This window comes from Perca fluviatilis, chromosome 22 (assembly GCF_010015445.1).
Source record: "Perca fluviatilis chromosome 22, GENO_Pfluv_1.0, whole genome shotgun sequence".
NCBI classification, from domain to species: Eukaryota; Metazoa; Chordata; class Actinopteri; order Perciformes; family Percidae; genus Perca; species Perca fluviatilis.
Window position 1 is genome coordinate 18,378,153 of NC_053133.1, and position 27,097 is coordinate 18,405,249.

General features: G+C 39.6%; 1 protein-coding gene across 4 annotated transcripts in view; it reads right to left on the reverse strand.

Moving 5' to 3' along the window:
* esyt2b (extended synaptotagmin-like protein 2b) overlaps positions 1 to 27,097 on the reverse strand; it is a 33,206-nt gene that overhangs the window by 3,433 nt on the left and 2,676 nt on the right. The window contains exons 2-18 of one of the 4 annotated variants that reach the window (XM_039790368.1): positions 23,974 to 24,015; positions 23,235 to 23,369; positions 22,849 to 22,925; positions 20,995 to 21,067; positions 18,842 to 18,931; positions 15,823 to 15,878; positions 9,988 to 10,108; positions 9,203 to 9,379; positions 8,401 to 8,483; positions 7,784 to 7,832; positions 7,491 to 7,580; positions 7,294 to 7,389; positions 6,517 to 6,618; positions 5,844 to 5,900; positions 3,509 to 3,583; positions 1,482 to 1,568; positions 1,194 to 1,343 (exon numbers count right to left, since the gene is read on the reverse strand). In XM_039790368.1, coding sequence (XP_039646302.1) covers positions 1,194 to 1,343; positions 1,482 to 1,568; positions 3,509 to 3,583; positions 5,844 to 5,900; positions 6,517 to 6,618; positions 7,294 to 7,389; positions 7,491 to 7,580; positions 7,784 to 7,832; positions 8,401 to 8,483; positions 9,203 to 9,379; positions 9,988 to 10,108; positions 15,823 to 15,878; positions 18,842 to 18,931; positions 20,995 to 21,067; positions 22,849 to 22,925; positions 23,235 to 23,369; positions 23,974 to 24,015 — 1,560 coding nt within the window. The remainder of the gene's footprint in view (positions 1 to 1,193; positions 1,344 to 1,481; positions 1,569 to 3,508; positions 3,584 to 5,843; positions 5,901 to 6,516; positions 6,619 to 7,293; positions 7,390 to 7,490; positions 7,581 to 7,783; positions 7,833 to 8,400; positions 8,484 to 9,202; positions 9,380 to 9,987; positions 10,109 to 15,822; positions 15,879 to 18,841; positions 18,932 to 20,994; positions 21,068 to 22,848; positions 22,926 to 23,234; positions 23,370 to 23,973; positions 24,016 to 27,097) is intronic. The other 3 variants (XM_039790370.1, XM_039790369.1, XM_039790371.1) reach the window with 3 other exon arrangements.

Here is a 27,097-nt window from a genome sequence, read left to right on the forward strand (position 1 = left end):
CAGTATCCTGTGTTTTTTTAAACAGTGAGTGAAATTATTCTAGTCTTAAACAGAAAGCCAATATTAGCATGATGTTTTATTAGTATCATATAATGGCAAGGCATCCTTATGAAATGAGAGAACGTTTGAGTTCAGGGATTTGTGACGAGGGGGAGCCCTTGTCCAATGACATCGGGGGGTTGGTTGTGACTGGGGTGGTTTCCACAGACCACACTGTTGACCGTTTTCATAGAAATTATCTCTTCACTAGAAAGTAGTTCCAATGAAATGTGTAAATTTTGTTATATAGATGTGGATTGTTGAACTGCAATTTCTTTTTTAAAGCTGTACTAATTCTATTCACCTTCATTGAATCCGAGAAATGTCAGTGACAGATATCTCACATTTATGTAAATGGCTGGGACACGTATTCTAGTCTCGGTTTCCTGGCATTATACCATACATGTAGCTATCATGTGCATATTTAAGACCCTTTTTAGAAGATTGTCGTTTAAACAAAAAATAAAAAGCTGGAAGTATTACAAAGATTTTTGAGTGGTAAAGCTTTGTGAAGAAACCTACATAGACAGATAGATAGATAGATAGGCCAAAGGTCAAATTAGAATTGAGCTGAGACCAAAAGCTGTTAACGGTGCAGTAGGTAAGCATTATAAAACTAACTTTCTGTCATATTTGCTGAAACTGACCCTATAGTCCAGTAGAACTACATGAAGCAGGCAATTTAAAAAAAAATCCGGCTCCTCTGGCACCACCTCCAGCCTGTAGTGCGATTTGCAAAAATCCACCGCTCCCTGTTCAGATGCACCAATCAGGGCGAGGGGGATTGTCTAACTGTTCTGTGTCAATCACTGCTCATGCACACGCATTAATTCTCCCTTGTAGGGGTTGGGGCTTAGGAGAATGTTTTGGGCGTTAGCGGAAAGGGGGGAGGGACTGAGAAGTTGTTGATGTTCAAATTTTTTGGCTAAATCCTGGATCTTCACAATCCTACCTACAGCACCTTTAAGGCTGTTTAATACATCATTTTGTTGACACTTCAACACATTAATTCTGTCCTGTGCCACTCAATCACAGCCATTCTGTTTTAATCAGCAGCTCATGAACCTCTCTTGTGGTATCCTCAGCCTGAGGAACTGAACTCTCACATCACTAATGCATACGGTATGGTGAGAAGTGATGCAGTCCAGCTTTACCCTCAGGGCCATCTTCAGTTTAATGGTGGAGCTGGGCCCGGAGTTCTTAAGAGGAAAGCACTGAGTCAGCGTCATGTCCTTCTCCTCCAACAGGCCACTTAAGGGCACCGTCAAATTACCCAGGGTGCATTTGTGCTTGTCATCTTTTACCTGTGCATTGAGAAAGATCTGCTTTAACACAAGACAACTACTTACACCATGTGGTGCATGATCTTATAACAAAAAATATATAATAATATAACATGTTATATCCGTGACAATCTGAAATGAGTGGTTAGGCAGCTTTACCTCCAGCTCAAGCTCCTGCCTCCTGGGATTGTGAACAAAGAAGGAGAAACATTCTTCCCACAGTGGCTCCTTGTTCTTGTACCGGATCTTTGTGGAAGAGAGGTAGAGGTTTGTTAGTTGGTAATACAAATACACCTGAGAGCAGCTATGTAAGAACACAATTCATCTGGAGACATCTCTCTATAGTACCTTCAGTCCATAGAACGTGTTTTATTTTAAAGTAGAATGATAATATCACTAATAACATACTAATACTGTCAGCATTGTTATATCAACTGAATACCATTTATTTGATTGCATGTTTTGGTTATTTGTTTTGTATATTTTCAGGTTATACTTATTTTCCCTTAATTGTTTGCATCTTTTATTTTTGCACACCTTACACAAGTATCTGAATTTATTTTAATACATGTGTCATTTCACTACTACAGTTCTACTTAATAGACTAATGTTGTTCAAAAACCTCTAATTAGCTGTTTTGATTTTCAATCTACTATCAATTAGCCAGTTTCCCCACAAGATTTGTTCTCATGAATAAATAATTAGGACAGTTATAGGCTTTTCATAGTGTTGGCGATGTAAGCAAATTGGATTTTAAATGGAACAATGACTATGAGGTTAAAGTGTTTTTTTCATAGCCCTGTTCTTACATTACAGTCCTCTAATTTTAGGACAATAAAGCAGGGCAACAATCATAAACATAGTATACTGTAGGCAAGGTGACCAAAAGAGTTTGTATAGCCAAGCTGAATGATTCTGACTGGCCAAGTCAGTCATCCTGATTAAACCTCTCCTAAACACAGTGTGGGCGTGTACAGACTGTGCTTGATTGACATCACTCACTCTAATGTACACAGTTGTGAAGTGAGAGGAGCTATCTTGGGCGAATCTGGTCTGTACGTAAAATAACATTTATTTTTCTCCAAAGGTAACGTTACAGTTGGAGAACCACTTGGATGTGTATGAAATTCTCCAGGTTGAATCATTAGTGCAAATGATTAACAACTTCATTAGAAAATATCTGGTTCTTTAATAAAAAAGTTAACTATGACTCCAAAGGTGCATTTCAGCAACACATCTAATCACAGAACTTTGGGATTCTGGGTCAATTTTTTGATTAACTCAGTAATTATGGCACCCTGTTTTGTTTCCATCTGCAACAACAGGTCCAAGACTCATGGGTATTTTAGCATTTTGAGCTGTTCGTCATCTTGAACTGACGGACAAGACATGATTTCTGAGAACCATTGAAATAGTTAAAACTAATGGACCCATCATAAACCTATAGGATCGTAACATTATAAATATGTTTTTGTTTTCAGGGAAAAATATATGAAAAATATATTAAAATATGATGACTTTATCAAAGTTCATGTTAACTTTCCAGATTATTTTCTGTTACCCAAAAGAAAAGAGCAAAATGTATACATGATTTATTTGATGTGGCTGTAAACACCCTCAAATAATTAAAGGGCCTTTCTTATAACTCTGTTACAAAAGGAGAAACAAACCTCCCTAAATCCATTACAGTACATACTTGCAGTAAAGCGTCTGCATCAAAAGTGGTCTTGGTCCACTTATGTTGTTCTTTCTCTTGAATAATTTCCCTTTTTTGAACTCTATATAGAACTTGCCCACAAGAAATAGCTGGTAAACACAATATTGTCGGTGTAGAAGCTCTTTAGCTTTACAGTTAATGGTACGTTGGAGGTTATACAGTAATACCTTTCTTTTATTTTATTGTACAATAACTTTCAGTTCATCTCTCTTTTAATACCACAGTGAGAGGGAAACATTTTGTAACAGAAAGCTCCAGCGAGAGACTGTTAAAGAATGAGATGTGTTGGCTGTTGGACTTCAATAGGTCTTTGTGTGTAAGAATGTTAGAAATATTCTGCTAAATATAACTGCTGCGTTCAATCTTCGGTTGTCCAGATGCTATTGCCTACTTAACATTTCTTCTCATAATGAAAGGAAGGGACACAATCTGACATATAATAGTAATAATGGATACCTATATGACTCACCTTGCTCTCAAGTGTTTTGTGTCCAACAGTAAACTGGACATACGAACTGGGTTCGCTGCTACTCTTCTTTGCACACTATTCGGGAATCAGAGAGAGGGGTGTTAGCTGATTCTCCTCACTGTGACACACAATGCATAAACGTCAGTATCCCACGACATCATAACACCCAAACTCAAACATTAGCTCCTTGAGACTCTGTATGGAGTACACAATGGTAAAAGAACCAGTAGTTCAAAGGGGAAGGAACATGACCACACAGTTTGACAAGCAGGGCTGCAGGCAGAGAGGCTACCAAGGAGACTGCCAGGCTTTGTCTCCTCTGCTTTCTAATTTTAGCATGCTGGGTTTTGACAGCTAAAGTATTATTCAGTACCCCTTACAGAATAACAATGCCCTAACGATCTACCAGCCAGGGGGGAATTCTTAACTTACTCGTTAACTCATCCTTTCTCTTGAGGATGGTGATTAGATTTGACAAATCTTTCTCACCAGCATTAGAATTAAGCTCCACATCGTACATTCAGGCTTACTAACACAATCAGACACTTCAATATGTCACAACTTGAACTGAGAAAGCACTTAGCACAAATAACTTAAATATGCCTTGGGTTTTGCCAAAACATTTGATCATGTTTCTCTATATTGCAATGCTACACCTGCTACTTCTGTCTAATGTGTATAAACAACACCTATTGCACACATGTCCGTCTTAGTGGAATTTATCCTTATCCGAAACGAGGGTGTTGTATATTGTTCATACTTAAAGGTGCTCTAAGCGATGTTGGGTGACGGCACTTCTTGTTGACGTTCGAAGTATTTTCAAACAAAACGAGGCTAGCTCACCCCTTCCTCCTCCTCATCCCGTCCCCTCTCCCTCCCTTCCGTGCTTCCAAGCACTAACCCCCCCAACACCCACCCCCAAATCCTTCTTGTCGGTTATTGGCTGGAACGCTGGAAGATTGTTTATGTTTGGTGGTGCAGGTTGGCAAAGTTTATTTTTGTTGCCGTTTGTGGAGCCTGGGCTGTCTACAGAGACACGTTTTTTTACAGTGTGTTCAGGGGACAGGCAGCTCGCAGATAGCGAGGAGATGTTTGCTGTATGTGACAAAAAATGTTGTAGCCTAAAAAACGTGTGACATCGCTTAGAGCACATTTAAAAGCCCTCTAAGACAAATCTATGAACTCATATTTTACGATTATTTCCATATATTTCCATTGTGGTGACTTGGTTGTTAACAATTAAATCACATTTTTGTATATCTTGTCTTCATCAGGTTGGTGAAGGCAAGCTAAATGAAAACGTTTGAGGTATACAGCACGATATGTCGAGAAGAGTTGGGCAATCTGATTAATTTTGATTGCCTTATACCAAAGCTCACACTGGTGTGCACCTCATTGTGTGTGCACTCTCAAAATTGGAGACATGTCTACATCCAAAAAATGTTCACTTAAATCTCTATTCTGATGCCAAGTGATGCTTAAAGACCTGTACGAAGGATTTGGCTGGGACAATTAGCATTTAAAACACAACCACGTCCGATTATAGACACAATGAGGAAAATAAAGAAAGCTTAACCACAAAGAGATGCCGTCTGTCACCTCTCTAACAGGTAGCAGCAGCACTGCAGTCAGGATATTAAAGAGTGAACTATTGGAAGAAAACCTGACAGATTTATGCTCCAGTTGCCCTATAATGCTGCATGAAACAGACACAAAATGCTGCAGTGAGTTTCACCATACACTGATGTTGCACTGAGAGAGTGCCACTGCATGCGTGGCAATCGAAATACTGCGGTAACGGGAAGGTATGAAGTTTCTACGAAATGCAGAAATGCTGGCCTGACAAGCATGACTTCCTGCTCCATACCAAAGTTCCAACATGTAGATATAATCAGCTACCACAGGCTGGGTTGCTCTGCTGGTTTGCTGTTGAAAACATGTGACCCAATTCACTTCCAATACAAGAAAAATGCCCACATGTTGGATAGACAGGAGAATGACACCTTCTCAATCAACAATAAAGATTGAAGACATAATGAGAACAGGTTGAAATATTCAAGTGCAATTTTAGACTTGTGCAAGCAAGATCACATGAGTTAGTAAAGGTGGAAAATCATGTATCATTACAAATAAGGAGAAAAGAGTGTACATCACAACAAAGGCACAACACTTACGATGCAATCATCCATCTTCATACACATTTGTTTGAAAAGGAAAATTCACTCTGCTTGTTTGATAATCATCACAATCCAATGAGGTTGGATGGTGCACTTGGGGAAACACAGATGAGACACAGGGTGGGATCTGTGCATGCAAACCATTTTTCCCACATTACCTTCAGAGCCTTAAAGACTTGCTTCAACCCGTCATAGGTGAAATCTGACAGGTTGCTCTTTAAGCCATGAGGAGATTTGGGGGAGAAAATCACACCCACAGTTAGTACATCGGGAGTGGTTGTGTATGGTTTAGAGGCATGAGGGAAAAAAAACATAACATGTTGAAATATGTGTTGAATTAGAATGATATGGGGGATAAATAAAAGGCAGCAGGATGGCTGATATTGTTGAAACTGCAGGGAGCTAACAATGAAAACTCAGGTCAGAATAATGATATGAGGGTGTTTACTTCAGGGAAGATTTGGAGGAGCTACTTTGAGACACTTTTTTAACAAGCTACAGGCTTTCTGTATCTGTGCAGCAACACATACATTGGCTGACTAATGCATACAGATCATTATGAGCTCTTTGTGTGGCAGATATTTTTTTAGCCTTGAACTAAGCATCGGATTTAGCAGAATATGCATCTAACGAACACAAAGGCATAGCTGAGTCCTTAATGTTAATGGTTATTGGGCACTCGGGGTACTTTTCATCAGACATAATAAAACCATGCAGCTAACACATGCTTTGAGATGCAAGTTTTCAAAGACTCCTGTTACTGTTCAACCCACGTCATCGCACACCACTAATGCTTACACTATCAGGATGCAAAAGTACTGGGGGACTCACAAATATTGTTCTATACTCTGAAGTATTGCTCTCACAAAAGACTAGACCAGATGCTCTCCTCTCACTTAAGTTGCCACAGCCTAAGCTGCCTGTGAAGACACTCTTGGGTGAAGAGGAAAGAGAGTAAAGAGAAAAAGGTGGAGTTATGAGGAGTGAGATGGCTCATAAGGTTACAGGTAGGTTTTACCACATTTGGTGCAATGATAGCTTTCAAATCCTATTAGATACACTGTAAAGTCCTGAAAAGTAGAGGTTTTGGAGGTTTAAGGTTCTCATCTGACAGCAGCTACAAAAATACTGACATGAGACAGAATTCCTGAGGTTTAGTGACTTGATCATAAAACTTGATAAACTGTCTGGAGGCTACATCCATAATAAGAGTTTGTAATAGCTAAGATATTGAGGAAAATATTAAAAACACCTGCCCTCGTTGTTAGGTTCACCTGGGGGTCAGAGTGCACTATAAACCAAATTTTACAGTAAAGAACATGGAAAGCAAACTGATGAAGTCAATCAAGTTTCACAAAACAGGAATGTGCAGCATGGCTGCACACTAAGCAATAATCCTTAGTTAAACAAGTATGCAACACTGATATTTCTTACTGAACTGGTTCAGTGTTGCTAATGTTGTATATGTGTGTGTGTGTGTGTGTGTGTGTGTGTGTATTTTGGGTGGAGAGCAAGAAGGCTGCCTAATGCTATATTTTACCACAAGCTATAGCATCAGAACAATAGCACTGCTACATTCAAAACAAAGTGAACATTGCATTATCTTACAGGCAAATTCTTTGCTGAGTCCAGATGGACCACAAGCAGTGCTGACGATAGTCCATCATTGGCCAGGCTCCTTTCTGCACGCACACTTCGCAGCACCTGATTGGACAGGAAAGACAGAGAAGTCAGTCACCAGAGAAAACAATGACAAACTATATTTTAGCTTTGTTAAAACAAGAAAGTTCGCTTTTTTGTTGTACCTGGTCCAACTTCTCAGGAGTGGAGAGCAGAGACAGCCACTCCAGTTTTAAGTGGAGTTTCCCAGTAGGAGCTTCTTCCAGGTCAAACCACTGTGTAAAAAACATCAAAGTTAAATCATTGAGTTAAGTCACTACAGGGACCAAAACTATTGATTTTTGTAACAATGGAGGGCTAAAGAATTATCTTCAAAACCTGAGAAATATCGAACTATTTCTTTAAGACGTATAACCTTTAAACTCTAAACAAATTCTAATTAAATGAGTAATATAATGTTGCCATAAAAATGCTTTACCTCATCAACCTTCTGTTCTTTGTGCAGCTCAGTCATATCAATCATCAGGCTGTGAATAATGACAAATAATTACTCAGATTGGGACGGCAAACAGTAAACAGAGAAATCACACCAATTAATCTGAACACTGAACAGAGGGGGTCCAGCTATCGATTGGCTGCTTTGTGTTGTCAGCGCTGGGTGTAGTGTTACAGTCTTGGGGTAAAATCGATTTGACTTTACCCTTGGGCTTGGAACTGTGAAAAGACACCTCTTCTTTACTTTAACTGATGTCTACTAGCACAGATACTTTCAATGCATCTTCCGCTCAGGTTTCAACATGGTGTTTAAGACACAATATGTAAGCCATCAACCTGCTAGGGACTGTAGATGAAAATTAGCCTGCATGGCTAAATCTGGCACATTTACATGTTGGACCCGGTGCTCATGTTGATTAATGTGCGTTGTCCCTTTTAAATAGAAAGAAATCTAAAATGTAATGCTATACCAGATCCTTAGCTTTCCTATATATAGCTGGCCGATAACAATAAAGCTTGCTGTTACATATTCGCCACATTGAGAACTTGATTCTTATGTGGGATAAGATCAGAGCAGGGCAGGAAATGAGAGAAACTCACCTTCCCAGGAAATCATCTTTGTCAGGATCCTCGTCAAACAGCTCAATCTCAAGGTGTTGACCTGAGTGCTCGTACACCAAAGCCTGATGAAGACAACAACAGATTGATGCTTGTTCAAGCAGACATGTCCAGTCAATAGACTGATAACCTCCATTAATGTAATGCAGGTTGGGAGAATACACTTGTTGTCATTGGTTGGGTTGTGTCCTATGTTGTCGTGCGATAAGTAGTGTACCATATGGGCTATGTGGAAATGTGTCATTTGTGCAATATTTGGGCTATTGGGGTGTCCTTTATGTCATTGTGCAATACATAGGCTATTGGGGTTGTTGGGTGTGTTTAGCAGGTTGTGCAATATGTTAGTTGTAGGCTCTTTGGGGTGAGGCAATATGTCAGCTGTGCAATATTGTATTATTGTAATATTTTACTGTGCAAGGGCTGTGTCCCACTGATTGCGGAGAATACAGCCGATGGGTTGTTTAATGGGAAGTGCCAATGAAAGGAGTAGTTAATATGCTTATTATGTATATGGAGGCATGTTTGTATTGCAAGAGAGTATGTGTTGAGAGATATTTGTATTTGCTGTCTTTTCTGTATTTTCTTTTTTTTTTTTGTATTGTGTGTTGTCCTTGTGATGCTGCAGAATGGACAGAGTCCAAAACAAATTTCCCTTCGGGGACAATAAAGTATATCTTATCTTATCTTATCTTATTGTAAACAAATGATCGGATTACTCAAACTACACTATTATAATCATGTGCAGAATGCGCTCCCTACTCAAGAGACATCCCAAACCTGTCACCTCATAAACTTCGTTCCATTTGGGATGGAGGCTCTCCTTCACAGTCTTGCTCTGAAACAGCTGGTTGCCAATCTGCAGGACACCGTACGGGTCGGACTTGCCCTTGATCAGCCCTCCCAGAAAGGTATCCTTCCCTTCCAGATCCTGAGCCTCCAAGAAGTGAATCCTCAGGACTCCCTGTGGAGACATGCAGAACACAGCGTTAAGGGGAGCAACTCTGAAATAGCATCTTCTGACACTTCGAGGCCACAATGGAGTCTGACTTGATAGGATGTGATATTACCTGCTGGGTACCATGAGGCAATGTGAGAGAAAACTGGGGATTATTACTAGGGTTAGGTAGAAACACAATATTTCTAATGGGGTTATTTATTATTTACATTTCATTTCATGATATACATTACAGTTAATGACCGTAAGAACTAGAGACCAGAAATGAAAAAGACAACTGTATGGTACCAGGTGTTGTACATAAAATATGTTAAACATCACAAAATATCTCATGAAAAAAGGATGATGCAAGTTATTATCTTGTTACCAAGGAGACAGGTATTAGCAACAAAGCCTTGACATGCTTTGGTTCTTTTTCATTCTGTTTTATTGCTGTGAGTTACATACAAAACCTTGATAACTGCTTTATTTTATTACAGAAAGAATAATAAAACACATCACACAGGCCCCTTTAGATTGGACTATCAAAGACTTTCAGCTACTAACCATGAATTCCCTCATAAAGAGGCATATTGAACCACCTGTTTAATTGCATTTTCAAACTGCATTAGTACCTTTGGCATGGGAAAGCGTAGCCTGGCCAGTTCCACATCCCCGATCAGGGGGATGGTGATACGATTGGGTAAAACCAGATAGCTGTTGATAATGTCTTGAATCAGATTGTCAGAGAAGCCACTGTAAGGACAGTAGAGAGGGTTGAGAGAAGGGAGGAAGGGAAGATAAACAGAATGAAGCAATGAATTATTTAATACCATGACAGTAAGGGTGCCCTTGGGTTATAAATGTTCTCCTTTAATCTCAGCTTAGTACAGTATATTTCTGATTTACATGTGAGAAGATAGGAAAATTGGAGTCAGTTCAAGCATGTTGGTGCTGCTAGCCCAAACCCTGTGAATGTCTATCTGTTCCACTAATGATTCAACACTTAATGACAACAACAACAATGACAACGAGGCCAGCGAATGGCATTACCGCCAAGCTTCCCTTTATTTATTTAGGTGCCGTGGCACAGCTGGAAAATTGCAATCACGGCTGGGAAAAATGGAATTTGAGTGAAAATTCATCTTCATTTGTCTGTCACTCGAAGAAAAACAGTTGTGATTACGGCACAGCTTTCCATATATAACAATGTGAATATCCAAATCAAAGGTGTTCGTAAACTGGAAGTGGTCGTGAAATTGTCTCTGGAGTGATACCAGGACTCTGAAAACACACCGGCTAAATCTACAAAATGGGCAGTGGGAAACGTTTAACTGCCGACATGGGAGACACAACAACATGGTCAGACATCTAGCCTAATAAATCAAACATTTACTAGTACACAGGACCTGATACACCTATCCCATGTGCTTTCTAGTTGTCCAAAAGTGTAGCAACTTACAGTCGTTAGATGACAGCCTGTATGTAATTGGTGTGGTATAAATTTCGAAAATTCCTATCCTATGTGTCTTGTTGAATTTAGCCCAGGACCATTCTCCACTAAAGTGTGGTCTAGCTACACCACTTATCTATTCTGGGAAATTATCTAGCGTGTTTGTATTTCTTTAAACTAATAACAATGATCCTGGTCGGCCCTACTCAGTAAAAAGTATAAGTGAAAAGTATGAAGTAAAGTATCTAAATGGATTTTTTTTTTAACGATTAATAATCAGCATGAAAAATCTGTTACACAGTTGGCTAAGGTCCTTCATACTCCAAACCTTTTCTATCAACTCATAATGACAACTAGTTTCTAAGTGTCAAACCACCCAGATGTCAGCAATGTATAATTAGCCAGCAGCTATTTGACATCTTAGAGCATGAGTAGTTCTGAGTTTGCTCGAGTTTCATTCAATTGAATTTGGTCAAGATTATGAATCCAATACAAGGTAATTTACAATTTATGTTTTGAAATGCCTGCAGTAAATTACATCATTATATTTTATTTCTGTCATAAAGGCAACTAATGTAATGGGTAAGCCCTAAACTTAGACAGGTGAGAGTAATTTCTATAGACAAGTGACAATTTCTGAGGCTCCTTCAGGACCGTGAACCAGTTGAAAATCCTTCAGAAACTTACTTTCCTGCTCTAAAACAGCACTGAAGGAACACAGACACCATGAAATTACCACAACGAAATTAACTCAATTTAGCCGGCTGTGTTTGTGTCTGGAGTCGGGAGAAACATTTATTTGATCAATCAGCTTATCTTCCAATGTAACAGCAGGCTACAGCTCTTCTCTGTGAGCCGATTAGAAACATTATGATTCTCTGCTGGGGGACTGATCAGAGACGGAGCTTTTCTCCAGCTGAGAGCTGAGAGGGTGTAAAGGGATTCCTGCTGCATCAGCGCTTATTGCTGCATTTTTGTTGCTCCCCTGGTGTATACATTGGAACACCCCACGCACCTGCTTGTGTGTGTGCACGCAAAGTAACAAAAGTGGGACAGTTTTATTCATTCATTTTAGGACAAGAGTGCTGACTGCAGACATGCACACTCAAACTTTATAATATACAATATGTAGAGTATGGTACTGCGTGTTTTACTCTCCTGTGAGCCACGTCAAAGACACATTTATTTTATCCTTTAACAGATAGTAATGTTTTTAGCCTTGGTAGCGTTATGACTCTAGAGATGGCAATGTAGATCCACTTTGGTTCAGACTGAAATATCTCAGCAACTATTGGATGGCTTGGCATAAACATTTCTACAGTCCAGGGTTCCTTAAGGATGAATTTTAATGACTTTGTGATCCCCCTGACTTTTCTTCTGACAACACCATGAGTTTACTAGCCCAGTTGACACCAGACCCTTCTCAGTTGTAACTGAGAGTGGGTCTGGGCAAGCTTCATTCACAGCTCATTTCCAAAGGGGCGTCACCAACAGACGCTGCTCAAACGCCTCTGGGTGCAGTTGAAGGATAGTCCTTCAACCAATCAGACTTAGCAGCGACAGCGGCATCAACGGGTTGCTGCGATTCGGTGGCCGTCACATTGAATGTAAACAAAAAGCTGCTTGCCGTCGCTGCGCTATCGTCATCATGTAAAGCCCACCTCAACGGTTGTGATTGGTGCCTCGATTTGGAAAAATTGGAAATGGGCTTGAATGGGCTCTCGGCCAGACTGACTTGCAGAGCAAATCTCAAGTTTTGCCAGAAGTTCGTCAGGATTTTCCCAGGCTATGAGTTTACATTTGTGGTTTAGAGTAAAAAATCTTAAAGGTCCCATGGCATGAAAATTTCACTTTATGAGGTTTTTTAACATAAATATGAGTTACCCCAGCCTGCCTATGGTCCCCCAGTGGCTAGAAATGGCGATAAGTGTAAACCAAGCCCTGGCTATCCTGCTCTGCCTTTGAGCAAATGAAAGCTCAGATGGGCCAATCCGGAATCTTCCCTTTATGTCAAAGGGGAAAGGTTAACTCCCCCTTTCTCTGCTTTGCCCGCCCAGAGAATTTGGCCTACCCATGAGAAAGAGAGAGACATCATGGCTTGCAAACGAGCGAAGCATGGCAGTTGGTCAAGGCCACACCCCCGCCCTCCACCTTTCCCCGCTTCTCTCCTCCTCATTAGCATTTAAAGCTACAGACACAGAAATGGCATGTCCTAAGGAAAGCTCATTTTGGGACTGGCTCTAGTGGCTGTAATTCTGCACCAAGGCTGAATTTCGGTAAAGAGACTTCAGATACAGTATTAGGGGACCACTAAGGTCTATATAAAAGCATCCAAAAAAGCAGCATGTCATAGGACCTTTAACAACTATTGGATAGATTGCCATGACATTTGGTACAAACATTCATGATGAATCATAAAAATTTTGGTTGCCTGGTGTCTGTCTGTTTCTATCCCCACACCCGGGTATCTCTTTCATCCCCGTCCACACCTCCTTCACATTGTTTTGCTGCCGTTTGGCCTCCAGCTTCCTCCTATATGAGTCCTAACACTCCCTCAATTTCTCCTGCAGTTCGTGCTGCACTTTCCTTAGTTTCTCTCTGTCCACTGACCTGAAAGCTTTCTTTTTCTCATTTAGAAGAACCTTAAGGTCACTGGTGATTCACAGCTTGTTATTGGGAAATCAGCGTACAGTATGGGAGGGCAAGGTGATGTTTTCTCAGAATTCTCTGTGATGCAGTCTGTCATGTTATTGATGTCCTCCCCATGTGACTCACAGAGCACATCCCAGTCTGTAGACTCTAAGCAGTCCTGCAGTGCCTCCTCAGCCTCCTAAGTCCACTTCCTCATAGTCCTTGCGCATCAGCAGATGGTAAGATGTAAACAGTGATCACAATGGCGGACGTAAACTCCCTCGGTAGACAGTACGGACATAACCCCAACTTCACATGCACATGAGCGGGATTGCACCACTTCTCTCTCACATACAGTGCAACCCCCCCTCCCTTCTTCTTACCACTTTCCATAATAATAATAATAATAATACACACAGGATACACTGGTAAGAGCAAATTACATTTAACCATGTATTCAGCAAATGTATATAGCTCACTTTACTGTATTGTGTGAATAGTTTACTTTATTTAATATTGAATGTGGTGTTTTCTTTTGCCGAGTGCAAATGTTCCTTCCCGAGACCATTTTGCCACCGTCTTTGCAACTGGAGCTTAGCGCCGCTCAAGATGAGGATTGCAAAGGCAGAGCATTTTTTTCTCCTATCCAGGAATTATGTGTGGAGGGATCAGACTTTACTCTGCAGCGCTGTGGAGATAGGTCTGGCAATACAAAATGAATGACCAAATAACTGCACAACTAATGACATTCCCATCAGCCTCAGCTGCACTTTGAGTTTAGTGCTAATTTAACACACTAACACGCTAACCTAAGATGTGAACATGCTAAACATTCAACTGCACCTGCTGTACGTCAGCATGTTAGAATTGTTATTGTCAGCCTGTTGGCATGCCAGCATTAGCATTTCTCTCCAAGCGCTGCTGTGCCTGAGATCAGCCTAACAGAGCCGGTAGCATGGCTGTAGACTCCTAGTCTTGTTTTGATTCTGAGTCTGAAGCCAGCTCAACAGCGATGACACATCACAACATGAACACAAGTAAGACATTTGTTGCATAATGATAATGACACAGTTTAAGAGAGACCCACTAGGAGAGCCTTCATGTAGGCAGCTGATGCTGTCTGTCTGTCTGTCTGTCTGTTTGTCGCTGCATTCAAGAAACTCCGTCGCTGCAGCTACGATTTCACCATCTGGGTCTCTCCTACAGCAGCTAACCCCTCTTTTTCTGCATGCGCCCCCCTTTCCTCCACGACCAAAACACCCATACACACAGGCACATGTGCCCATACACACACACAAACACACATACATTGCATTGCACAAGTTACATGGATCAATTTCACCCCCGCGGAGGACTTGACAGAGGAGTTGACAGAGACCGGCCACTGACCTCTGCCTGTGTCAACATGTCTGTCCACATCAGCAGGGTATATGACAAGCAGCTGTAATCCAAAAAAATCACATGCAGCATTCATGCATGTGTCACTTTATTTAGGGTGTAAATAATGTATGAACCACTCAAGACAGCAGCGAGTTATTGTGTTGGGCTATTAGTATCGCTTAATCAACTCTCAATTACTCTGCGCTTACACAACTACCCAAGGAGAATAGACACTCAGTACAGTAATAAATGCAAAATAAACTATGCAGGAATGAGGAAAACAGGCTACAAGGAGCACATGTTCTGATCTGACCAGTTTTATCCCAGTTAGATTGTTTAACTATTATCTTAACCTGGTCATTCACAGTAATGTGTGCATGTGAACGTACTGCATGTCACACAAATTAAAAGAAATACATCATACTTGAGCTAAGTGTTTTCTTGAAAAAAGACAAATTTAGGTATATCAGCTGAGTCTGATCAAGCTCTTAATCACAACAGGAACAAGAACAAGGACAACCCTGGCATTCAGAAAACTCCAAAACAAAAATGTTAAGCAGAAAATACTTTCAGCACATTTGGTGGAATTTCCTTCTCAGATACTGGACAAGAATGTACAAAGTGAAAATACACCCATAAGGTCCGGTGAAAGTACGGCCTACAGTATGTATTTTCAGATTAAGTATCAGGTGTATAATAAATTATGTTTTTTTGAAACTTGATAATCTTCTTAAAAGGCTAAATAAGTACATTTTCGAAAGGTAAAATGGGTTCAAAACAAATAAAAAACGGTTGCACAGCTATACTGTACAGTATTAGAGTATATGATTGACTCAATGGCGTGAAAGAATGTAGGGATGTGTCCAGTTTCCTGAAACCTAACACTAAAAAACTCCTACTTGTTTGAAAACTCTTCTCAAATGTCAACGTTCATTTCATTACCTTTCACAGACACCAACAAAGACATGTCTTGACATGCAAGAAAAGTAAGTTTGAGCGGACTTACCTGAGCCCAGGAATGTCAAGTATATTGGTGAGGCCAGTCCAGTTTATGTCCAGAAGCTAAAAGAAGAAAAAAGAGTGAAGAACATATAGGTTTAGCAGAAAGTGTATAAATTAAATTGATCATAACACTTAAAGTGCTCATATTATACTCATTTTCAGGTTCATAATTGTATTTATGTGGTTTAATTTTCAGAAAACACCATATATTTGTTGTACTACACATTGCTGCAGCTCCTCTTTTCACCCTGTGTGTTGAGCTCTCTGTTTTAGCTACAGAGTGAGGCATCTCACTTCTGTACCATCTTTGTTGGGAGTCGCACATGCACAGTAAGTACTGCTAGCTAGTCAGTTGCAGTTGCAAAAAGCATAATATGAGCGCTTCAATGTTATTGTTTCCTGCCCCTTGTGTTACATTTACCACTTGGCATTTTATTCTCTGGCCAACAAATACTGTTCATTAATAACATGTGCGACAAAGAGTCCTACACAAATTGCAGCAAAAATAATATAAATCAAAAGTTCTACGGATAACTTGCTATTGTTTTAGTCCATTTTTTTTTTTAAACAAATCACTACTTTACCTGCTATATTGTTGCCATATTCATTACGTAAGAAACGTCTGACTTATTCTGGTGCTTCTCACTGAACACCAGTTTCGCAAAGAACTGTAAATTAAAAAAAACTTTCTCTGGCCTTGTATATTTAAGTGTATTGTTTTTACCTTTTAATTTTTTTTCATCTAAGTTCACTCAAGCGTGTAAACAGATGCTGTGTGCACAATTAGAAACAGTTTATGAGTCACAACAAGTGGTCAGAAAGCATGGATCTGTGTATGGAAATTTATACAAAAACATCTGCTTACTAAAATATTTATAAAAGCAGCATCAAGCCTCAGAGGTCTCATTAGTAGATCAGAGACATTTATATTTACATGGTCCAAGTACCAGTAGTATTCTAGAGTAAGAAACTGATTCAAGATTTAAGATTCAAGATTAAATTTATTGTCCCACATCATGGGAAATTTGTCTAGGGCACTTAACCCATGCTGCAGTCATAGTAAAAACAAATAAACACAAATATACAAAAATACAAATACAAAACCAAACCAATTTCCATTCACTTTTCAATTTGGTATGGTAAGAAAGACAGTAGAAGAAAAAAAAATCAAAGAGTGTGAATGACATCAGCTGAGACTTGATGTGCAGGCAGATCCTTCCCCTCACTAAGCTTTTATCTGTTTCTGCCTTCGCACTGAAGCAGCTTTCTTAATGAGTCTTTCCCACCCTACTTTTCTGCCCAAGTTGCTTACACTGCAGCAGATACACTGACGCCGCAGGTGAGAGGGAAGCACTGCAGGGCTGTAAATGATGTGTTTGAGAAGAAGTGTTGTAGGGAAAGGGGTGTGGAGGGACAAACGCATGCCTGTCAAAATACTGCATTTGGGTAAAAAGGATGTACTGAAAAAACAGCACTGTCTTCCAACTATAAACCTAGTGGTTTCTGCATTTAAGTCAGAAATAATTGGTCAATAAATCAATTGCATGTTTGCTTTCTTGCCGAGAGTTAGATGAAAATGGAAAGTATGCAGTCTGAGAAAAGAAAGTCCCTATTTAAAGAAGTAAGACTGTTCAGTTGAGCCCGAGCCATGGACTCTCTTTAGAGGTCTCACAGCAGAATGTGTTGCATCTTTTTATGTACAGTGCACTGAGTCGAGTTAGTGCGATCACACAGCCCCGCCGTGGCCAAGGCCACTTATGGTCTGGAAATGTTTCTATTTCATTTGACACTCAGGATAAATCCTTGTATGGCACGCTGAGAGAAAGAAGGTGAGCTATTTAAATTCCAGGGTACACAATGTCGAGATACTTTTGCCTACAGGTAATTACTTTTGCAATTTATTTGCTCGCTCCTCCAGTATACCAATGTAATGTTCCTAATCTAAAAGCAGGAAGAAGATTGAGATGCATGCAAGTGTGTATATATATCTGTGTGTGTGTGTGTGTGTGTGTGTGTGTGTGTGTGTGTGTGTGTGTGTGTGTGTGTGTGTGTGTGTGTGTGTGTGTGTGTGGGTTTGTGTGTGTGTGTGTGTGTGTGTGTGTGTGTGTGTGTGTGTGTGTGGGACTGCAGCACGATTCACTGACTAGGGCTGCTGCCTTTTCCTTTCAGCCTCCTACAATAATATCTCCACCTTGAGCTTTAGCTGAGTGCCTAGGGTAGAGAAATCTGCCAAAGTAGGGCTGGCTGGATCTGTTGCTATTTAAAGCTCCACTATAGTTCCACTGGGTCCTCCCATTTGGTATAAATCGGCCAAACATTTTTAAGCTGTGCAGCAGTGGCTCTGCATAGGGGTTGAAAGGGAGATTGATGGAATGTGCACTGGGAAATATTGAGATATGCAAACAACTGGCAATGGGAAATGCAAATCATGGAAAGTGATGTGGAGTGTTGAGGCTGCGAGACAATGCTGATAGCAATGCCAGAGAAGGAAAACAAACTGGAAGTCAGGGTTGTAAAATGAAGGGAACACATTGTACTGTGATTCAGCTGTGATTTGACTTATATAACAAACATTTGAAGAATGATTTACATGCATTATATTGCCTGAAAGAGGCAAATCAATAAGAAAGCAGAAAACCAAGGAGGGATTTATTTTATGAGGTCCCATGTTCTAAACAAATAGTTAGAAAACCAAAGCGGGGTATACAAGATATTCAGGACATTTTGTGATATTCACAGAAATAGGGTCAACCTTGGTTCAAATACTGAATAAAGAGAACACAAAGAAAGCATCTAGTGCAAGTAAAAAGAAAGTTTAACACTGTATGGGTAATGTGTTGCTCCACTGCACCATCTCAGGTGCTGGAAGAGACTAAGAAGGGACCTGTTTTTGTTTTTCAACATCACAAATCCTAGTTTAATAGCCTCTACTCTATTCATATTGCATTTATTCAGACTGCTCTGTACAACAGGTTTAATTGAATTGACTTGTGTCATACTGTATCCCCAGCGTCTGGACTTACTGGCTTCTTGAGAAAGAACACAGACAGAGCTCCAACAAGAGGCATATCACTCAGCAACGGCTCCATCACCACTCTCAACATGCCGTGGATCTATGGAAACACAAGAGGAACATATTAATAACTGTACACAAACGTACACAAAGGGAGAGCTACAGTAAAGGGAACTCGCACCCCGCTGGCCCTTGACATTCCTCAGCGGTGGAGCCGTTAGCTGTAGCATATGACAGATTGGAAACTCGATCACAGCCTGACTTCACACCTGTCCAGTGTCATCCTCCACCTTCTCCATAACATATTATGACAATTACAAGGATTATGATATTGGTAGTGCTTTACACATGTCATGTGGACACCACATAGCCGTTCTAATCCACACCGGAGAACAGAGGATGTTTAAATTCTAGCACCAGTCTATTTGTTTTGAGGCAATACTTTCAGCATGGATAGCAATAAAATCTTATTGAAAGAGCAATTACACCAGTGAACCCAATACTAATAACACTTTTGAAACCAAAACTAATAAAGCTCTATGAGTGTTTGTATGCAGCTCTTTCAAGTAAATGCCATCGCATTCATTTTAAGACTTCACTTCGTTAAGTCATTTTGTGAGATTAAATCAGCTTCTTAGAAATGACATGGAGAGTCAGCTGGCAAACCCAAATTACATGTGTATCCTTGAATTTCTAAGCGGTAAAAGTTCAAACCTAATTTTAAATGCAGGAATTCGTACAAAAATCAGAGTATTGACTTATTTGTCAAAAAAATTACTACAATTGGAAATCAATCAGAGAATGTGATTTATTTGAAGGTTTAACAGGCTTTTAATGTACAGTAGCTGTGAGGATTGGACATCCATCATAGTAGTGGGAACACACGACAGGCTGATATTACTGTAAATAAATATTAAAAGGCCAAGACCCCTCTTGTCACAAAGCCGCAGTAATCTAAGCATTATTGAGTCAAACGCACCTGCTCTGTGTAATTTAAACCAGCTCAAGGAGTGATGGGGACAGATGTATCAGTGGCTGATAATGAGCTAGGAGATATGTAGGTCTCCCTGAGCTACATAATGAGGGCAGCGCGTAACAAATGTCTCCCGGGGACAGACCTAACAGCACTCAGTCTCCAAGGAGGCACACACTGATTGTTTCTCTGCCTGCTATGTTACACTGCAGCAACAGAAAAGGGTCAAGGACATACACGAACAACAAAACACACAAACACACTTATGTAGTCAGGCACTACAGAGAGAAAGGGAGGGAGATGTGAGTTGTAAGGTTACATACACATTACTATTACACATTATAATACATTATGTAAATGTATTATTTGTTAAAAAAAAAGTATGTTTATTACATACATTTATAAGTGGGTAATTCAAAGTTAACTTCTACAGTAAAACCTTTTATTTGATTATCTTTAATAGTTCTACAGAGTAGTCCCCAACTTCAGAACCACCTAAGTGGTCTTAGAATTCATAAAATAGGATAGGATGGAATAAATAAATAAAGAAATGTTGCAGAACTATTTTTTTCTAAATTTATCTCTAGTATTTTTTTTTTTTTACCTCTAGAGGCCTCTAACAATGGCAGAGGAGAAAATGACAAACGTGCAAGTAGGCACTGCTTTTTTTAAAAGGGGTATCAAGTTAAAAAATGTTAGGAACCGATGTCGTAAAGCATTTCATAATGGTTGTTTACAAATGCACGCCATGCTTACTTTATTGTAGTTGTTGTTTACTTCATCATTACATGACAGCCCCATCATTGAGTGCACAGCACACATGAGTAATTTGTGCTTTCATACCAGCGTATGCTGAAATCTTTATACATGCAGTCATTTAATAGATGCCACTGCACAGAAATAATAACAAATATTGTCTAGTGAAAAGAGAAAAGCTCCTGTCCTTCTTCAGCATCATTTTTATGTGCTGTACTAAATTCAAAGCTGCGGTTTCTTCACTACTGAAAAAGCCTCTCAAATTAGAGCCGACAGGACAGACCTTTACCTGAAGTTACTGTGCCGCTTCATATCCAATTTATATCCGCTTAATGTTCCTTTTCTGACAACCTTTGTCGAGTCCAAGACTAATGCCAGAGGAAAGTACCTCTGTGAGGATGTTATACAAATCAGACAAAAATGAATTTCCTTGCCTGGATGCTCTTTATGCCGGCTTTGCAGTAGTAGCGTTTGATGTCTACGTCAATCTCGGTGTTGCCAACAAAGCTGAGGGACAAAAACACAAAATATATGTATGATAAAAATCCTGTACAAGGGTTCTTTGTTGTTTTAAAAATGAAAAATTTAAATCAAACTCTGTTTTTGACACTATTTGTGGTAGGCAGTTTTTTCTAGCAAATCTAGTGTTTTTTTTATTGTTAGCGGCGGAGTCCCCCATTCATGCGCTGGATTCAAGTTACCATCATTGTCGCATGTAATCCACCATTGCTGTTTTTAATTAATATATCAACCTCATATGGAGGAAATATTTCCTCATAATTCAAATTGAAAGTCCAAAGAGAAATTGAAAGTCCAAAGAGAAAACAAAGCAAGATCAAATTAAAAACTGTAATTTATTTTTTTTAATTTTCCATTTGGCTTTGGCTTTTGAATTTAATATTTGGCTTTTGAATTTCAATTTAACATTGGCTTTTACTTTCCATTTAATATTTGGCTTTTGAATTTCAATTTAACATTGGCTTTTAATTTTCATTTAATATTTGGCTTTTGAATTTCAATTTAACATTGGATTTTCATTTGGATTTAATATTTGGCTTTTGAATTTCCATTTAACATTGCCTTTTCATTTGGACTTGACACATGTCAATGTAAATGAGGAGGCCCAAAGGCTGGTGGGAAGGTCTGAAACGAAAGGGGTGCAGAGGCACCTTATGAACAGCAGGGAGAGCAGACTGCCGAGGAGCACACTTTAAGCGTCTGTCTGCAGCTTCACCACTAGGCTTGGCCTCTTGTTTCACATGATAGAAAATGATGATGTAGGCTAAACACAAACGACATTTCATGCAACAACAGTGAAGTTTTCATGTAGTTACTATAATTGGGCCCGTGTTAGTGAGGACTAGATTAGGACTGTATTTAAAGCTGATTCTGGTTCCCAACTTCACCCCTGGTGTGTCTGTTTAAAACACGACTCAGACAACTTTTACAATGTTTTATTTAATTAAGCAACAGTAGAAACATGGGTGTGGGTAGCTCTGCTTACTTGTGTTTGTGTGTTGTCAGATCTCGAGGACACACACACACACACACAATCTCAACCGGGTAGTCATCGTCCGAACTGCGACCTCTCCTTTTTCTTTCTCTCACTTTTTTTCATGTAGCCTACTCACAACAATCACTCCTGATTGACGGCCTTTTGTACAGCCTGTGTACTTTTTCAGACTTCCTTGATCTCGCTTTGTTTTCTCTTTGGACTTTCAATTTCTCTTTGGACTTTCTCTTTGGAATTATGAATAAATATTTCCTCCATAACCTCATTGTTCACTGTTCATGTTTCTATTACCATGTCAGTTACTAATGCATACCAAAGGTGTTTGTAAGGTGTGTAGGTGTTGTAAATATTCCAGGAAGTAATGGAACAAGATGACAAGAGTTGTAAAAGTTGTAAAAAGGCTTTTGGTGCTCTAGGGGGAGATGTGCGAAATCTGACAAATTGCCTGAACTGGTGTCACATTAGTCGTTACTAGCATTAGACCCCCGGATTTTGGACCAAACCGTCAAAACGGTCGAGTTGCATTGTGAGTAATGAAGGCATCAGGTTTTGACAAGGAAGCATACGTGGAATAAAAACAACGATTTGAACGGTACTGCTGCACCAATTTGGATCCTTTTTTTTTAACTGCCCGTCATGAGTCTGACAATGTTATATAAGGTTAAGGTCTTATGGAAACTGTGGAAAACATTCTAAACCAAAATCAGACAGACGCTTAGAGGTAATATAATAACATAATAAAATAATGATTTAAACAGGGATCTGGTGGGCTCACCTGATCTGTAGGTCCATGACGATTTGTCGCTTGTCTACATTTTCTGTGTAAACCTTGACCCCGTTGATCCTCAGGGGCTACATTGCAAGAGAGGGAACCATTATGACCACTGCACCACTCCAGTCCATCAACACTGCACCAACACTTCCACTCCTCCAAACCCCCACACAGTTAGCACAAGGTTGACCCCTCTCCTGACCCCCACATGGAAACTATTTATGAAACAAGCACACGTGGTAGCGACGTGCATGCATTTTCACGTTCAAGCACCCACACACCCTCACCAGCTGTCCCAACGGCACCTGCTGCCAGTAGTCCGTGTTGTCACTGCTGTAACAACACGTGATCAGTCATAGAACCATGCAGGAACACTAAGAGGTGCTCACTTTCTCTCCCATGTCGATCTTGCTAAAGCAGAAGGTGCTGAGGTGGGCGTTCGACTCCTTCACCGCCGGCTCGATCGTCTCGTGGAACAGTTTCTCCACCAACTGGCAGATGTACGGCCACATCTGTTTCACTGTCTGAGAGGATACAGAAAGAGAAGACTGAACTTTAAAGAGAAATCCTAGTAGCCTTGTTGGGACAAACAAAAACATTTTGCCCTTTTCCATCATATAATTATTTTAAAGGGCGTGTGCATGTGCAAGACTGTGGGATATTAATGTCACTACATCAACTTCACTGCCTTTATGCTATTCTTGCTACCTCATACAGGAAGATCTTTGACACTGTGAATGATATAGTTACTTTAAAATATTCAAAATGCAGTTCTATTTAAGTTGAACCTTGTCAGACTCAACAAACATCAAAGCAGGGACACTAGCAAATTCAATTCTGATGTCAGCATCTAGATCATTTATAATGTGTAGTCATGAGTGCTTTACAATTTACATCCAGGTCGTTGCCATGGGGATTCACAAGGGTTAATGCATTTCACAGCGCTGCAGAAACATGGCTGCATGTCAAATGTGCGGCAGTGTACAGTGTGGCAACATTCGCAGCCCCAGTGGGAAGAGGAGAGAGCAGAAGAGCGACAGACATCCCATTTACTCCAGTTTTTAAAAGGTAAAAAGGAGGGCTTTACTCAAGCAGACAAATTCAAGCGACAGCCGCTTAATTCTTTACCTTGTTCAGCCACTCCACTCGCTCTACATCTGGGAAGTGGACCTACAATGGAGAAAAGAGAGCAGATAATCTCTAGTCTATGTTGGTTTCAATAAGGCTGATAATGCAAAACATTTTAAAGGCAAGGCTTGCACTAAAACGTTTTTAGTTTAAAAAGCCTCCACTTACAGTAATGCCTGATACAAAGGTGAAGAATTGCCCTGATGAAAACCAAAAGCTTGGATAAATTATTACATGTTTGCAAAGGACCGTGTGCAAAGCCTTCACCTCTTCCATTTCAGTGTCACATTACTACTGCAAATTCCAAGAGCAAAGTTAATCTTTCTTAACCCAAATTTTCACAAATTTTAAAGTTTGAAGATGTCACATTTCTCATTCCAAATATCTCAACAAACCTAGCATTCTACATTGCTGCAGCAATTCAACACTGTGAATACGCCATCATTACAAAAACAACACAAAGAAGAGAGGGCAGAGTGGGTTTAAATGAAGGGACAAGGAAGACATTTTTTTTGTTTCAAAACACTCAAGCAAACGTCATTGGAACCTTAATTTTATCCATAAAGAATGCATTGTTTTTTATTATCATCTTTTTAAGTGTTGGGTGTTGTAAAAATGACTGACATGAGTGCAGACCTTAAAATCTACTTTTTTCTTCACATTTGAAGTGTGAGCAAAGTGCATTATTGCCATGTTATTTGCCCAATACTATTGAATTTACAGATAATTAGAAAATAGAATTAGGACCTTAATACTGTGCTTTGTAATGTTATTACATTTCAAAATAAATCCAATATCAACCAGTCTCCAGACCTCCATAGATCTCCACAATACAATTGTGTTGTGAGACTGAGCTGCAGTTTGACTAATCTTATTTAAAGACCAAAGTAGATCGAGCATTGATTTAACACGAGGTAACGGAAGTGCCTGGAATAAAGTCAATACCATGTGCACAAAGGTTTGCAGCAATGCACATACCACCCTTATAAATACCAGATAAACAGCCCTGCCTGTCCATCACTCTGAATTGAAGGTGTTTATTTCTCAATAGTATAATAAAGTGATGCTTCTGGCTGGAGTGCTGGTGAGATATGACATGCAGTGTGACAGCTACAAGGGACAGCACTATACCTAATGGAGGCAACAAAAGTGCTTATCCAGCATTTATGTCAAAGTGTGGATAAAGCAGTGCCAAGAGCAGGAAGTCAGGGAACAGAAATTTCTAGTTAATATGACAGATGTAAGCCTATATTTTTGTTATGAGCTGGAAATAATAATAATTCTCTGCAGGAGATTCTGGAAAGGCTTCATTATTACACCTGACACAGTGACCTTATGCAGGAAATATAGGTGAAGTAATGGATGATACACCCAATTGGACATAGTTTAAGTGCTGGATGATAAAACCGAGCTGTGCAGCAGAAAGTGGGAATAAATAAAGCATCTTAATTATTCAGCTTGCTGCTGTGTTATCGTAAAACTGAAAAATAATTGGGGTTTAAGTCTTGAAAGCGTAATTAACAGTGTGTTTGTGTCAGTTCAAACTGCCTAAAATAAAGAGGTCTGGAAAGTAATCAGGACCCAGAAACAAACTTGAAATACAAACTTGTTGTTAATTAGACATTATATAGTTAATGATGATATCTGTATCTTGAAAAAGTAGAAAAGTACATTCAGAGATACAATAGACAAACTATTTGATTCAGCTGACATATAGTATGTGTGCTTGTTGATTACTATCGGTTACTACTGTTTGTTTAATATGGCGTAGTTTAACTTATTCACTGTTTTATTGATATCGCTGTCTTATCTTTGTTTTAATTGCTGCCGCTTTCTGTGTGGACCCCAGGAAGACTAGCGACCACTTTGTGGAAGCTAATGGGGATCCAAATGAAAAAATAAAGTATGTCCTACTGATTTTAGAGACATAATGCCAACTTGTACTTGCTCATACGTCACACTGACAGAAGTGCATCTAAGTACTATAATGCAGACACTCTAAACAACACAGCTATCAGCAAACTGAATGATTAGAAAATTGGAAAAATCTCTGCACAAAAGAATTGTGAGATATGCATCGAATCAAAGCACAACTTCAATAAAAATGACTCTGTATATTTACTGCTGGTAATGTTCTATAACGCTCTACGTATGACGTGTGTAATTGTATCTTACACAGAACATTCCATAGTAGTATTTCATGTATGATTAAATTGTAAGATTGAAAATGAATAGTGGCAATTTTGCCCTTATTTACTTACATTTTCTGACTGTTTTCTAAACTTTTTATGGACTATGTTGTTTTAAAGAAGTGTGTGTCTGCTCAAGGTGTTTCATTCATTCATTCTGTAGCCCTCTGATTGGATAAGTTAGTCAGCATCGATGTATATATATGGAACTGTTGTGATGCTTGCGAAATACCTGACGAAGCAGATCAAAACGTCATAAATTAATAAATACACTAGCCATTAGCGAGACAGTGTGCAAAATTTATTTCCTTGTGATACTAAACAAAGATCCATTTCGTTGCTTTTAGTGTAAGTAGCTGCTACACCAGCCAGCCAATGACTCATCCTGGGCGAATACAGCTGAGGGTGTAAACTGGTACAAGGAGTGCTCTTCAGCAGTAGGAGTTTGTAAATAGGGGCACTCCACTGTGAAAGCAGTGCCATGTATATGAAGACTCAGTGGGGAGAAACTGGCAATAGCAAAGATTTAGGAGCTACAATATAACTGGTGAAAGTCCCCAACCCTTATGGCATGGCTGTATAAATGCATTGATATGCGCTCAGCTTGTCAGTCTGGGGGATGCCAATCAATTGCTGTAAAGCCCTGGAAGGTGTAATGTGATTTCCTGTGATGCACAGCCTCACCAAGTATGACCAGAGATTAGAGCTGGGCAATATATCGATATTATATCGATATCGTGATATGAGACTAGATATCGTCTTAGATTTTGGATATCGTAATATCGTGATATGATGGTGTCTTTTCCTGGTTTTAAAGGCCGCATTACAGTAAAGTGATGTCATTTTCTGAACTTACCAGACTGTTGTAACTGTTCTATTATTTGCCTTTACCCACTTAGTCATTATATCCACATTACTGATGGTTATTTATCAAA